This window comes from Argiope bruennichi, chromosome 10 (genome assembly GCF_947563725.1).
Source record: "Argiope bruennichi chromosome 10, qqArgBrue1.1, whole genome shotgun sequence".
Lineage (NCBI taxonomy): Eukaryota > Metazoa > Arthropoda > Arachnida > Araneae > Araneidae > Argiope > Argiope bruennichi.
Window position 1 is genome coordinate 43,678,962 of NC_079160.1, and position 16,945 is coordinate 43,695,906.

General features: G+C 31.7%; 1 protein-coding gene across 1 annotated transcript in view; it reads left to right on the top strand.

Annotated features, from left to right (window-relative positions):
- Window positions 1-16,945, top strand: part of LOC129987514 (uncharacterized) — a 501,789-nt gene that overhangs the window by 348,448 nt on the left and 136,396 nt on the right. Inside the window, exon 8 of the mRNA XM_056095487.1 lies at window positions 11,881-11,993. Coding sequence (XP_055951462.1) covers window positions 11,881-11,993 — 113 coding nt within the window. The remainder of the gene's footprint in view (window positions 1-11,880; window positions 11,994-16,945) is intronic.

The window sequence follows — 16,945 nt, forward strand, 5'->3', positions numbered from 1 at the left end:
GGCACCTGCCTACTTGAAAATAAGTCATTTATCTTTTTTGTCATTTAATCATGGCTTGAAACTATGAAGACCGTCCCAAAATATTCCTAAACTATCTTCAAAAATGGGACTTCAAACTGATGAAAATGGACAATGAGCTTATGTATAATTTTATAGATGCAGAACTTTGGTTTAAATTGCCAAACAACCATATTTATTTTTTCCGAATTAAAATATTATTTTTTGTTACATGATTGGCAAAATGTCTTCAAAAATTCAAGATCTGATTCTTCTAAAAATTCTAAGTGTTTGTAGATTCAGTGAACGTTAATTCTGGTAAAAGATTAAATGTTTTTCACATTTTGATGTCAAGTGATAGCTTGTAGGATAAACATCTGTTAAGATATTTTTCTTGTCATGTGGCAAAAATTTGAAATCATGTCGAGTTGTCCAATTAATTTTAGCCGGACTCTAAATTATAGTGTTAATCTAAATATTATATGTTTGACCAAAAGTTAAGATTAACTGTTTTTACCGTTACTTTAAATTTAATATGAAAAAAAAAACTTTAATTTTCACAAAGGTCGATATAATTCAGATATAGATTTGTTACAAAGTTTTTAAATTCACATTTTTATTGAAGCTTTATATAAAATATTTTATTTTGATTCATTTCCAATCTTTCTATTTTTGATTTAGAATTTATTACTATAAATCTTCAAAACATTTTTTTAAAAAATTAACCACCAGGTGGTGCCATGAGTTTGAAATGAAATTTTAATTATAGTAATCTATCAATTAATAATTGAGTTCTTAAAATATTAATATAATTTATCAGAAACAAAAATATACAAGTATACAGAGCTTTGAAACCCCACCATATAAGAAAGCTAATTTAAAGTGAATTACAAAATTATGAAATTTATGTCCGTTTATATGAAAGTAGTCAAGTTGAATGAAAACATATAAATAAGTTATCATAACTCAGCCATATTCAATTTATTGTTGCGTAGGAATCAGAAGAGTACTGTATAAATTGAGATGTCCTTTTTGTCATTCGGAGTTTAAAATTAAAAGACCTCTACTTAACAATAGTCTTAATATCTTTATTTAGCTTTCATTCAGAACATTATCTAGTATGCTAGTTAATTAATTCATATGAAGGAAGTAATTTTTTATTTCTAAAAATCCAATAAATTTAAAATAATTTTATTCGGAAAAGCATTAACTTAAATTTCTAATTCTTTTTTTCTTTCTTTCTTTCTTTATTGTTACTTAGTTGGCAACGCTCTGAAAATTTTAAATCCCAGAAACTCTCTGGAAATAATTACCCTTATTCACGAGCAATATAATTTATACAAAAGTGGTCTTAACAAAGACATATCCTTCCTAATAAGTTTCCTACGCGCATTGTATTATACTCAGCTTCAAGCAGAACTACAATATCTCGTTTCCTTCACCCTCCCAATGTTGTGGTATTACCTTTTCTGCTTCACTGCTCTGCTGCGAGTGGACTAGGACAAAAAAAGGGCAAATGTCCTTCTTTTTGCTCTCTAAATATGTTCCTTCCATCCCCTTGTCCTGCATTATGTCCTATAGAGACTGCCTCGTATATTTCCAGATACTCCCTTCCTCAATGGGGAAATACGCCAGATCTGTGTTTATTTTTGTGTTTTATCCTCGCCACGCACCCTGGGCCACGATAGCCATAAATATATGGGATCCGACCCTCCCCGGTGATCTTTTATAGTTTCTAATGTCTATTTCCTTCCGCGGTTCTACGGCCTACTCGCGGCTTTATTGGGCGGAAGTGGGCGATTTGGCTGCGGAGCGCGGAAGAATATCTGTCAAGATGGCCGACTCGGCCTTTAACAATGGAACGCCGATATTTTTCTTCCAAGTTTCGCAGGATTTTTTTTTTTTTTTAAGAATATTTTTACTCCGGACGAGAACACGGTGGATAAAAATAAATAAAAGTAGTTGAAAAGATCCCAGTTTCATATATCCACGGATCAAAGTCGTGTCGTTCTATAGATATGGTTTTCCTGTCTTTTTTTCGGGCAAAAAAAAAATTGTGTTTCTCTATTCAAGTTTGCTAAATTGCCAGCACTGTCCCGTTTTTGTATCGTTTTGGGGGTAAGTTGATTTAAAAGGGCAGACGACTCTGTTCACCCACCCTCTTCAGTCCTCCTCCTCCTTCTTTGAAAGATACTTCTTCCCATTTTATTTTTATTATTTCTTCTTCTATCGAGTTGTCATTCCTTCTTTTTATTTTTTTTTCAAAAATGGCGGTTGTTTGGCAGAAGAAAAGTGTATAAGCTTGACTCTGTGTTCTCACAATGCTCTCTTAAATTTCGTGCTTTCACTCTGAAATTGGTTTCTGCCGCTCCAGCATGAACACTTATATTGTTATTATATTTTGCCTCGTCCTTATTTCTGCAAGAAGTGCGGATATTTCTCAAAATCCGGATCTGGGGCCATAAAGAAGAGCCGCTTCCTCTTCTGGATTGGGAAGAGATAGTGGAAGAGGCTCAGGCCAAGGATGGGATGGATGAAAGAAGTACTTTTTTTTAGGAGGAAATTTTCTCTTGGAAACTGTGTTTCTTCTGAAACGAATGAATGATGAGCTCGGTTATCTAGTAATGCGAACATATCTTTGGTCTTTAAAGAAACCGTCGTTGAGATTCCGTTGATGGTCTTCAGTATCTTATGTTATCGTCGAAAATATATACTTGAAAGTTTGAACCGTATTTGTTTTATATGGTACTTTTTTTTTGCAGCTTCTACTATATGATTTTAAGCGTATATTTTTTTATGTACTGACGCAGCGAGTTCGGATGGTTATCTTGTAAAATAAACGTATCTTGATCTTTTGAAGAAACAGTCACTGAGATTGCGCTGATGGTTTTTAATATCTTATGTTATTGGCAAAAACAATCACTTGAAATTTCGAATTGGGTTTGTTTTATATGGCACTAACTTTTCAATGACTTGCGCATTAAGGCTTCAAAGATTTTGTGTACTGACACAGTAAGCAGTGAACTTAGTTGATCACCCGAATAATAAAAATATATCTTGTAAAAAATCACGGTTATTCAGTTTGGAAAGAGCATCCATTTGAAATTTTGAATTGGATTGGTTTTATATGGCATTAACTTTTCAATGACTTGTGCATTAAGGCTTCAAAGATTTTGTGTACTGACACAGTAAGCAGTGAACTTAGTTGATCACCCGAATAATAAAAATATATCTTGTAAAAAATCACGGTTATTCAGTTTGGAAAGAGCATCCATTTGAAATTTTGAATTGGATTGGTTTTATATGGCATTAACTTTTCAATGACTTGTGCATTAAGGCTTCAAAGATTTTGTGTACTGACACAGTAAGCAGTGAACGTAGTTGATCACCCGAATAATAAAAATAAATCTTGTAAAAAATCACGGTTATTCAGTTTGGAGAGAGCATCCATTTGAAATTTTGAATTGGATTGGTTTTATATGGCTTTAACTTTCGCACCGGTTGTGCCCTATCTTTTTAAAAGTACATATTTTATGTACTGACACAGTGAGCATTCAGTTTGGATCTTGTAAAATGAATATATCTTGATCTTTTGAAGAAACCGTCATTGAGATTGCGGTGATGATCTTTAATATCCTATGTTATTGACAAAGATGTGTGCTTGAAAGTTGGAATAGGATATATATATATATATATATGAAGAGACTTTGTATTTTTAATTTCGTTTTATTCTCTCCTCGGAGACAGGGTTGATTTATTTACAAGAAGGCGCAGGGCGACACAAAAGCAGAAGTAAGAAAAAAAGGCAAAAAGGAACAAAACAAATGATCACTAGTCTTATATAACATTGGATTTCCGTCCACGCGCCAACTGAATATACATTTTGACCTTTGACACCTTAGCAAGGGCACCGAAGGGATCACTTTCATTTGATACGTAGATTGATTGCGTAGTAATTTTTACACAGCTTCATACGTGGAATGCTATCAGGAAATAAGAGAATATTTTACTGTGGGCTAAATTAGATAATGTTTTGGAAATTAATTTGGTTTAAATTAAGAGTTTAAAATATCTTTACATATATATATGAACTAACTTTCTTACCATTTGTGCTTAAAGTAAAAGCTTTTTATGCATTTTCTTTACTAACAAAGTGAGCAATGAATTTGGCTGGTCATCCTGTAATAAGAATGTATCTTGATCTTGTAAATAAACCACCGTTCAGACTGAATTAGACATCCGTTTGAAAGTTTGAATTGTGTTTATTTATAGTGCACTTTCTTACCGGTTGTGCTGTATGATTTTAAGAGCATATTTTTTCATGTTCTGACACATTGAGCCTGGATGGTTATCTTGTAAAATGATTCTTTCATGATCTTTTGAAAAAATCACAATTGATATTGCGCTGATAGTCTATAGTCTTTAATATCTTATGTTACTGAAAAATGATGTTACTTGAAAGCTGAACTTGGATTTGTTTTATATGGCACTAACTTTCCTACGATTTGCGCTTTAAAGTTTTAAGCATTTTATGCACTGACTGAGTGAACCGTGAATTTGGCTGGTCATCCTATTAATAAGAATATATCTTGTAAAGAAAACTGTCGTTCAGATTGGAACTGCGCATCCATTTGAAAGTTTGAATTGGGTTTGTTTTATATGGCACTTACTTTCTTATCGCTTACGCTCTATGATGCTAAGGTATTGTTTATACTCTGACGCAGTGAGCATTGAGTTTGAATTGTTATCATGTAAAACGAATGTAGATCTTTTGAAGAAACCATCATTAAAATTCATTGATAGTTTTCAATATCTGTTATTAGAAACAAAGACTTGAAAGTTGAAGCTGGGTTTGTTTTATATGGCTCTAATTTTCTTACGATTTGTGCTTTAAGATATTAATAGGATGTTTTTTAAATACTTATGTCAACCTTATTATATTAATAACTATTCTGAATAACGTTTCCTTACTTTTTGGGCATAAATATTTTAATCACATCTTTAATTGCTGAAATAGATTTAAAAAATGTGCTATTCGTATTTTCCCACAAGTGTTTAAGTCCAGCATGTTATATTGTCAAGTAGGTACTGTAGTGTGGAACTCAATGACACACACAAGAAGTAGAGCTAAACCAATTTATTAACTCAACTCTGAACTCAGAACACAGTGACTGACAGATCTTCTACTTTTATACTAGCAGGGAAAGTTCCAGAATACGTTTCTGGAGACAGTAAGAAAAGTCCAGAACACTTGTCTGGTAAACTAAAGAAATGTCCAGAATCTTCTGGAACATGAAATAAAAGAAAACATAAAATCAAGGAATTAAATATTTACACAGGCTGAGAATCGCATTGTCTCTAGCGGGATTCGAACATACGATATCTTGATTAAGAGACCAGTGCTATGACCATTTAGTCTTGGAGAGTCGACTGCCTCTTTTCAATGCGGCAATATTGCTACATATGCTTCATATGTTTACATTCATATGGGCACTTGAAGCAAAATATTGATAGATAGTAAGAAAGTTCTTCTTACTTATTGAATAACATTCTATACGCATAATTCATTTGGAAAATAGAATTTTTGTTGCCTTTCTAGATTCTCTCTCTCTCACTCACTCTCTCACTGTTAATGGCCTGTGGAAATTTGCCTTTTTGAAAAAAATTCGTCATTAACCATTATAAGATTTATATCATTAATTGAAAGATCTTTTTCACTAACTAATGTTTTATCTCCAAATTCTAAACTCTTATTTAATGTACATTTAATGCTACAAATACATTTTTTCTACCAAAAAAAAAGGCATTTATTTTAAGGCCAGAACCTGTCTGAAATGGAAATGTATGTAAGATATCTTGGACGAATAAATTAGATTGAAAAATTAATCCAAAATAGATTCCCAGAGATATAGATTCATACGCATATTCCCACCAAACTGGATTGGATATCTTGATATAATATAAATAAAAACTTTCCCCAATAAATTCGGACTAATTGGTTTTTTTATATATACTAGAAAATTGCAATTCATCGCGCGAATCATTTTTTTATATACACAAATTAATTTCACCATTAATAGCAGCAATTACGAACACTAAAACAATGTCTGGAAAATTTCAAGTCACATCCAATCCAAGTTGAAACAAAACAGCCAACCCCCCCCCCCTTTCAAACGGTTACAAAGAAGGCGATAAGAATCTGGCTCCTTTTTATAGATTTAACATCGTGTCGAGTGGCAGCTGTTACCAAGATTACGCCAAATAGCGGACATTTATTGGAGGAACCTCGAAAGGCTTAAATCGATGATGGGTTAGTGATAAATTACTTCGCCCCCTTCTCGCTAACGGGTCACTTCTTTCTCGAGTTCTTACGTCTGCCATAAAGGAGTGGGATTGTAATGAAGTGCTGCTCCGGTCTTAATTTTTCTCGCCAAGGGATTGGAGATTGGCTGAAGTTTTAATGTCTTCTTTGTTGTGATGATTGTGAGTGCATCAAAACCCAGTTGACAGAAATATAGTAGATCATACAAGATTTAATAGTTTGATTTGTTGTTTAAGAACAATGGAGTTGCACAATATTCCAACAATACAGTAGAGGATTTAATGCTCTCATTCCTAAGATAATTTGTCTAATGTACCTCAGAATATTTGAACTCCCGAGTTTCAAAGATCAGAAAGAGAAAATGCTAACTCCCCTCAAAAACATCAATGACTGCCCATGTTCTAAAATGGATTGATGTGCAAAAGAGAATCCCACTTAACTGAGGGATGTTAAGCAAATGATTGCTCTGGTATCTTCAGAGGTTGTTTTCAGAAAATATCCTTGCTTTCCAAACCTATCTGGACGAGCGTTTTGAACGAACGAAGCACACGCCTGCAGTAGTCAATCAATTGCACTTTACGAAAAGAGAAGGATTTCTCAGTGACATCCAAGTGAGGCATTCAACTCGTGAGATCAGATTTTGATACATATTTCCATACCATATTAAAGTGAGGCATGCAACTCATGAGGTAATATTTTCATCCAGAATTCCATACTATACTAAAGTGAGGCATGCAACTCTTGAGGTCATATTTTGATACATATTTCCATACCATATTAAAGTGAGGCATGCAACTCATAAGGTCAGAATTCCATACTATACTAAAGTGAGGCATGCAATTCTTGAGGTTATATTTTGATCCATATTTCCATACCATACTAAAGTGAAGCATGCAATTCATGTCAGATTTTCATCCAGATTTCCATACCATACTAAAGTAAGGTAGGCAACTCATGAGGTCAAATTTTCATTCAGATTTCCATACCATACTAAAGTGAGGTATGCAACTCATAAGGCCAAATTTTCGTCCAGATTTCCATTCCATATTAAAGTGAGGAAGATAACTCACGATGTCGGATTTTCATCGGATTTTCATTTTCCATACTATATACTAAAGTGAGGCATGCAACTAGTGAGGTCATATTTTGATACATATTTCCATACCATATTAAAGTGAGGCATGCAACTCATAAGGTCAGAATTCCATACTATACTAAAGTGAGGTATGCAATTCTTGAGGTTATATTTTGATCCATATTTCCATACCATACTAAAGTGAAGCATGCAATTCATGTCAGATTTTCATCCAGATTTCCATACCATACTAAAGTAAGGTAGGCAACTCATGAGGTCAAATTTTCATTCAGATTTCCATACCATACTAAAGTGAGGTATGCAACTCATAAGGCCAAATTTTCGTCCAGATTTCCATTCCATATTAAAGTGAGGAAGATAACTCACGATGTCGGATTTTCATCGGATTTTCATTTTCCATACTATATAATAAAGTGAGGCATGCAACTAGTGAGGTCATATTTTGATACATATTTCCATACCATATTAAAGTGAGGCATGCAACTCATAAGGTCAGAATTCCATACTATACTAAAGTGAGGCATGCAATTCTTGAGGTTATATTTTGATCCATATTTCCATACCATACTAAAGTGAAGCATGCAATTCATGTCAGATTTTCATCCAGATTTCCATACCATACTAAAGTAAGGTATGCAACTCATGAGGTCAAATTTTCATGCAGATTTCCATACCATACTAAAGTAAGGTATGCAACTCATAAGGCCAAATTTTCATCCAGATTTCCATTCCATATTAAAGTGAGGAAGATAACTCACGAGGTCAGATTTTGATTCAGATGTAAATATTATACTAAAGTGAAGCATACAACTCATGCAATCAGACTTTGATCCAGATTTCCATACGATACAGTAGTTTTATAGGATTGTTTGACCCTTTAAATGCTTTGCTTATTATTATTATTATCCATTTAGTTGGCAACTTGAAACTTCAGTTTTGGAAAATGCATTTTTCCAATAGCCGGAGCTAGCTTAGTGTTAGGCTAAAATTCTGATACGATAAAATAAATTGCATTTGCTACATTAATGGTAAATTCTATAAAAACAAGAGAAAAAATGTTATGATGATTTGTTATTCAGTGATTGATTCATTCATTGATGATTCATGATTCATTGAGTGTCCATCCAATATTCCTTATTCGGACACCAAATGAATTTCGTAACAATTGTCTTTCTCGATTTTTTCCTTTCTCTATTAAGAAGGCTCGACTAAAAACAGAAACAAATTCCATGGCTATATTTTATTAATGAATTGGCTTCTCCTGTTTTGAAATGTTGCTTTCATAAACTCTTGAAAACGATTGTTTAAGTTTTTCTATCTTTCTTATTATATTAAACGAGTTCTTTGTCTAATAAATCAAATTAATTTTATTATATTAACACTTCAGTAAAATACAGATACAATATATATATATATATATATAACGGCAACGTTATTTTTTATTGTAACTGAGTTATTCATTTTGTGAGGATTTTTTTTCGGCGCAATTTAAAAAATAATTTGTAAATTAAAAAAGAAGTGTTACTTTCACTCAAGTGGATTTTTTCCTTTTGTGCTGAAGATTTTTTTTTTCAGTATACTTTAGAAACAATGTATAAATTAAACAAAAATGTTATCTTTTAATAAATTGATTTTTTTTAATTTGGGGGATTTTTTAATATAATTCAGAAATAATAAATGAATTAAACGGAAGTGTTATTTTTAACAAAATAGAATTATTTGTTTTATTCAGTTTTTTTATTATTATTCATTAATTAGAGATATAGAAGTGCAAGGTTAATAACTATTCCTTGTTTTCGTTGGTGTCAAAAAATATTACAAACCACAAATAAGCAGTTGCTATTTTTAAACTGATAAAATAAACAAGTTTAACTATTAAAATTGGTCATTTCGCTTTCTTCATGTCATTAAATCATTTTATTTATAGAGTATCTATTTGTAATAACAATTTATATGACTAAAAAACTCAATGTGAAAATTTAGATATATGATATTACACAGATATTATTTTAATTGTCATTATAAATATCTAGTTCTTATAAATTATTTTATGAATTTATTTCTTTTTTCAACTTAAACATAAATTGAATTGTTAATGATTTATGTTCCTGAAAATATATGTCATACATAGACATCTTTGAGCTCGACAAACTGATAATAGGACCCTAAAATGAATTTCGTATTTCTACAAAATTCATCTTTTGAAATCACATAAGCTTAAAATTTTGCAAAAGTTTGAGAATCCCCGCTGTGCATATACACGAATCAATTCTTTTCTTATAAATTACAAACTTTTTTTTTTCTTATTGTTCCCAATTTTTATTTAAATAGAATATCAATGCGGTAGTGACTGAAATTTAAAGAACTTTAATGCTATAATTATTGAAAGTTATCAAAGAATAATGATGTAATTATTGAAAATTATAGAAGAATTTTAATGATGTAATTATTGAAGACTATCAATGAGCATGATAAAGCAATTTTTGAAAATCATTAAAAGTCGTTAAGGATTAAGTATTGAAAATTATAGAAGAATTTTAATTATGTAATTATTGAAGATTATCAATGAGCATGATAAAACAATTTTTGAAAATCATTAAAAGTCGTTAAGGATTAAGTATTGAAAATTATAGAAGAATTTTAATTATGTAATTATTGAAGATTATCAATGAGCATGATAAAACAATTTTTGAAAATCATTAAAAGTCGTTAAGGATTAATTATTGAAAATTATATAAGAATTTTAATTATGTAATTATTGAAGATTATCAATGAGCATGATAAAGCAATTTTTGAAAATCAATAAAAGTCGTTAAGGATTAAGTATTGAAAATTATAGAAGAATTTTAATTATGTAATTATTGAAGATTATCAATGAGCATGATAAAACAATTTTTGAAAATCATTAAAAGTCGTTAAGGATTAATTATTGAAAATTATATAAGAATTTTAATTATGTAATTATTGAAGATTATCAATGAGCATGATAAAGCAATTTTTGAAAATCAATAAAAGTCGTTAAGGATTAATTATTGAAAATTATAAAAGAATTGTAATGATTTAATTATCGAAGATTATCAATGAGCATGATAAAGTAATTTTTGAAGATCATCAAAAATCATTAGTGATGCAAGTAATCATAGATTTACAGAAATGTACGAACGTACCATTCGTTTCGAATAATTATGAAATACAAGGGCGTTTACAAATAATTATTTAATTATTGAAAATTAGTTATGAATGCTAATGATATAATTATGAAAGTTTTCAAAGTGTTTAATGAAGTTTTTATTTAGAACTACCAGAGAACGTTAATATGACGTTTATTGTAAATTACCAAAAAAATGTTAATGCTCTAATAATTTAAATATTTTCTTTTAATTATTTTCTCTAACTAATACTTTACAAGAGAGCCGAAGCACTCACATTCTTATCGGTATAGAGAGTAAATACAGTTGTTGCACATGTTTATAAATGCGTCGATTGATTGCTCTATGCGATAGTTCACTTCTGTTAAACCAGTAGCAGTGGTCACCCCGAAGCTTCTTGTGATCTTTGGCGAGTTTTTTGGCGATCAATCCCTGACGTGCTGTTAATAATATTCGAAAATAGAATTGCGTTTTGGACGCGTTTTTCTCAACTGACTGAAACAAAATTTTGACTCAATACTACACATGTAGTCACAAAATGACTCACCAAATTTCACATATTTAATTCACTGCATCTTTGAATTATCGCTTTTATATGTTTCTAAAACAACAGATCGACAGACGGTCAATCTTTTGTTGAATTTGGCTCAAAATTTGATAGATGTCTAGACTATAGATATTAATTCTGTATTTCGAATTTTATTCATCTATCTAGCTCTTTTCGTTTTGTAGTTATCGTGTTAACTTATATCCGAACAGACAGACAGATGGACTTCCTCTGAGTGGAATTTGCTGCAAATTTCATAGAAATCTACAGATTTGATGTAAAGACCGTAAATCTGGTTCCAACCATAACTAACAAAGCGTTTCTGAGTTATCGTCGTCATAGACAGACAGACTGACGGACATTTTCCAAAAATGTGTAATTCCAGCTCGGGGGAGGGGGGTCTAAAATGTGAAGATTCGTGAAAATCTCTAATTCGAATTTTTTGACAATAACTATATTTTCTTTTTACTGCTTATATGAGAAAGTAATAAAAGAAGAGTAGGGGGGGAATAGCAATATCAAGGCCAAATCGTTTTTCGTTAAACCGTTGATGATGAATAAATAGTAAAAATATCATTTCATTTCCCGTTTCCACTTACCTTCGCTATGCCACCACAGGTTTTTAATCTTCTGAGTTAAGTATGTGTTTCTTGTTTAAGATAGTAATTAAATGGGATTTATTTTATTGTTTATTTTTGGACTTTCTTTCCATGTTCTGAAAGACTTAAAGATATCGTTTTCAAATTATTAAAAATAAATATTCTTTTAGGGTTTCATTCCTGCAAGTAACCTTATGTATGCGACGCTGAAACTGAGGATATCAAAGAGTACACGATCTTTTCTGGTTGCACCCCAAAGGATTCAAAGTCCATCAAGTTACAGGTAATTGTCTCATTTTCATACTCTATATATAATTCTCATGTTTGTGCACATTGTTTTAAGTTGTGCTATAATGCCATGTCCTTTTTTTATATACCATAAAGTGGATCTATTCAGTACACAACATGATCATGTACTAAACGCCATCATGCGTGCAACAACATCCACCAGCAACATAAACGTGCGTTACGTGCACGTTGCCTCAAGTTATGACTCCGTGTCTTTTTACATATACTATACTAGCCGCCTTTGGCGACCAGCTGGTTTAAACTTTATGGGCACTAAACAACATCTTTCTTAATTTATGTAATATCTCAAGAATTTGTCAACAAAATTTTCTCAGATTCATCATGAGCAGATCGATTCATTAACAATATTTAATTTTAAAGGCATCAATCACTAAGAAAATGAAATGAATCGTTTAAAATAATCGGTCGAAAACAGGTTTAAAAAAAACTACTTAAAAAACGATGTACTTAAAACTATAAGCATATACAAAAAATATATAACTAACATAAATACAATTTACTTACAAAAGCATGCAACTAACCTAAATATAATTTAAATCAAATCCGCATCCGTTGGTAATGGTTGTCATGACAACAATCAGAACACAATGTGCATGCGTGAATTTTCTTCACCAGCTCCGGTAACGCAAATGCGTGAATTTTTCTACGCCAGTTGGGGTAACGCTATGAAGATTAAACATTTTTAATTTCCTTTATTCTGCGTTATTTTAATTCAAAAGTACTTCACAATGAATCTGAAAGACCGATTCATTAACAATGATTAATTTTAAATGCATAAAACATTAAGAAAATTAACAGAATCGTTTGAAATAATCGGCCGAAAAATGTTAACCCTAGCCTCATTACTGTTGGGGAAAAAAACTGAAGCCTTACTCATTTGGCGGTGGGGAAAATAGAAGATTGTTTTGTTAAGTTAGTTTTTAATTAATAATTAAAATTCTAATTAAAAATTCAAAAAAAAGGAACCCCAGGTGCACATTCCCGACCTCTAAGGTATACATGTACCAAATTTGGTAGCTATAGGTCAAACGACCTGACCTCTAGAGCGCCAACACACACACACACACATTGAGCTTTATTTATAAATATAGATATAGATAATGGATGCATTCATTTAACGCAACAGCTACATGTCAAATGCCACTGCACACATTCTGTGCACATTGTCTTATGTTGTGCTGCGATGGCGTTTTCTTTTTCACATACCATATAGTGGGTACATTCGTTTGGCATCACAATCATAAACTAAACGCCTCTGTGGGTTGCATGCACGTTGTCTTACGTTGCGACGACATGTCTTCTTACAAATACAGTGTAATGGATCCCTTCACTTAACATTCCAATCATGCGCCAAATGTGACTATGCACATTGTATTTACCTTGCCTTACATTTTAGTGCCGTAATTTTTTTCATACATTATATATAATGGCATGCATTCACTTGATATTCAAATCATGCACACAATGTCACTGCGCCTGCTGTATGTACGTTGCCTTACTGTGAAGAATCATATTCTTTTTCAAACCTTATATATAATGAGATGTATTCACTTGACAATCATGCATCAAATACCACTGCGCCTGTTACATGTACGTTGTAATGTCATATTCTTTTTCATATAGTGACATTTGGTGCATGATTATCGTATATAACGGAATGCATTCACTTGATATTCAAATAATGCACACAATGTCACTGCGCCTGTTGTATGTACGTTGCCTTACTTTGAAGTATCATATTCTTTTTCACACCTTATATATAATGAGCTGCATTCACTTCACAATCATGCATCAAATGCCACTGCGCATGTTACATGCACGTTGTAATGTCCTATTCTTTTTTATAGTGACATTTGATGCATGATTATCGTATATAATGGGATGCATTCAATTGATATCTTAATGAGTTGTAAAATATGTGACGTTGGTTTTATTTTGATTGCCTTACGTTCTGTCGTGACATTATATCTTTTTTCCTGCACTCCATAATATAATCCATTCATTTAACACAAGTGGCAAATGACACCATGCACGTTCTATGTACGTTGTCTGTAATGTCATGCTCTTTTTACTCCTTACAAAACGAAATTGGAATCAACGTTAAATCAGTACATGTCACATGCCACGCGTGTCATTGGAATTAGAACAAGCTTATTTATCTCGGCTTTTATTTTTTATTTCTTCTTTTTAGAACAAATGAAGTTTCTCATAATGTATCTAACATTAGAATCTTACATATAAAAACTTAAAATCTTATCAGAAATAATGAGTGAAAATTAACAATAATATTTTTGCTCTCTCGTACACGTAGTATGGAGGAAGTATCGCCAAAAAAATTCGAACTCGAGTGTTTGATGAATCTCCACATTTTAGACCTCTCTGAGCTCGAAAAACACATTTTGTCTATCCATTCAAATGTCAAACACATTTTGTCTATCCACTCAAATGTCAAACACATTTTGTCTATCCATTCAAATGTCAAACACATTTTGTCTATCCATTCAAATGTCAAACACATTTTGTCTATCCACTCAAATGTCAAACACATTTTGTCTATCCACTCAAATGTCAAACACATTTTGTCTATCCACTCAAATGTCAAACACATTTTGTCTATCCATTCAAATGTCAAACACATTTTGTCTATCCATTCAAATGTCAAACACATTTTGTCTATCCACTCAAATGTCAAACACATTTTGTCTATCCACTCAAATGTCAAACACATTTTGTCTATCTACTCAAAAATGCTTTGAGCTAGACGGGTGAAACTTGGTGTACCGTCTGTATATCAAATTTGTAGATTTCTGTGAAATTTTGAGTAAAATCTGTTCAGAGGAATTCCGTCTGTCCGAGTGTTAGATTATGCGTTATCACGATACTTACAAAACGAAGTGAGCTAGATAGATAACATTTCGGTACAGAGATTTAGTATCTATAGTTTAGATATGTATCAAAGTTTGAGCCAAATCCAACAAGGGATTGACTGTCTGTCGGTCTGTACTGCCAGAAAGACGTATACGCGATAGTTAAAAAGACGGCATGATTTAAATGGAATATGGAATGGGATTTTGAGACTGCAAGCGCAGTTTTATGTAAATTCTTTGCTACAATCGATTGAGAAAAACGAGCCTAAAACAGAAATTCGATATTTGGATATTACTGGCTTATGCCAGGGATCAGTCGCCAAAGAGCTCACCAAGGATGACACGATAGATTCAGTAAAAATGCTAAATTCGCGACAAAAGTTATTTCGTAACTATTGTAAGCTAATTCCATGTAATGCGTTCTCTGGCATGACAAGTTTATTAGAGAGTATACAAGAAAGGAGTATACACACCAGTTGGTTTGAAAGCACAAGATGGCTATAAAATAACTTTCATGGTTTGAAAGCACAAGATGGCTATAAAATAACTTTCATGGTTTGAAAACATCTGCAGGTTTCATTAATGAATGGATTGAAACCATACCACTTTACACATATACATTGCGAAAAGGCATAGAAAGTTAAATTTCGGAAAAAGAAGTGGAACCGAAAGTTCTCATCGGAATAATTTTGATACTGCAAGAATCGAAAACTGATCAATAAAGCAAACAACATACAGAAAATGGATTATGCAAAATTTCTTTAATGTTTGGATAATGAAAAATACATAAATAGAAATGAATGATATAAGATGGAAATTCGCGAAAAATAATCTTTTATTGTTCAACAATATGTTACCCTTCCGATGTGCAAAATTTTCAATGTCCCATCGCAGTATATAAAATATTGTACCAGCAATTTTTTCTTGTCTTTTTGTTCAGCATTTTTCTCTCCAAATCTTTTCAATCTCATTCTTTTTAATAGTTCCAGCTGCAAATTTACGAGCAAGGAAAGTTGCTTATTTATTTATTTTGGCCCTATGTATTTCATAGCATTTTGAAATAGAGAAAGAAAAAAAAAAACTTTGAAACACATGACTGTTTCAAAGTTAAGTCTAAGGGAAGAGAAAATACTTTTAAAAAAATTTATAGTGGACTGCATCACGAGGGTTATGGTTTCAGTGGAGTATCGCCGCGCACCTACGACATATTCTTCTCATGAATACTTAATACTTTTTAATTAATTTTGTAACATAATTATTCATTATTTATTTATAGAAATGCTAAAACATACAATAGTTATCAATGAAAACATACAATCTTACAACACGCAAAAAAAAATTATAAATGAAAAATAAACAATTTTAATAACAAGTAATCCTCAAATAAAGCTAGCAGTGGCAAGTTCTTTACGTGACATTTAGACTTTAAATACAATCAACACTATATTCAAGTTATGAAGAAACATAATATTTAAATTAATCATTTAGAAATTAAGAAAATTATACTATATTAGAAAATATTTTTAACACCCCCATAATATGGTTGCTTGCTAATGCAAGAAGTAAACAACTGAAAAGTGAAAATCTTATTCGTATAAACCTTACTCAAATGTAAATAAATTCTTCATCCATAAAACTCATGGCAAAAACCCCGTAAATTATCAGCCACTTGACTAAGAGAGTCAGAGGAAGAAAAAGATCTGTTTCGCTAACGCGTTTCAAGTGGTAGAGAATCTCATGCCATAGGTGCCCGGTGGTATGTGTCTGAAACCACCTAAAAAGATGTCAAGTATGAGGAACTTTTCTTTCACGATTTGATTTGAAAAAAATGTGTATGATATAGATAGCTTTCATACAACAAATTTATGAAGGCATTTTGAATTTGTTCATTTTTTGCTTGATGAAAAAAAATTGAATTGAAAGTACTGAGAAAAAGCTTTTAAAATGGCGCATTTTTTGTACGCAAAAGGGATATTAACTAGCGTGCTGACATCTACAGGCAATTATTAAAGTTATAACATTATTTTACAACCTTTGATTTCAGTCAGAAACCACCGCG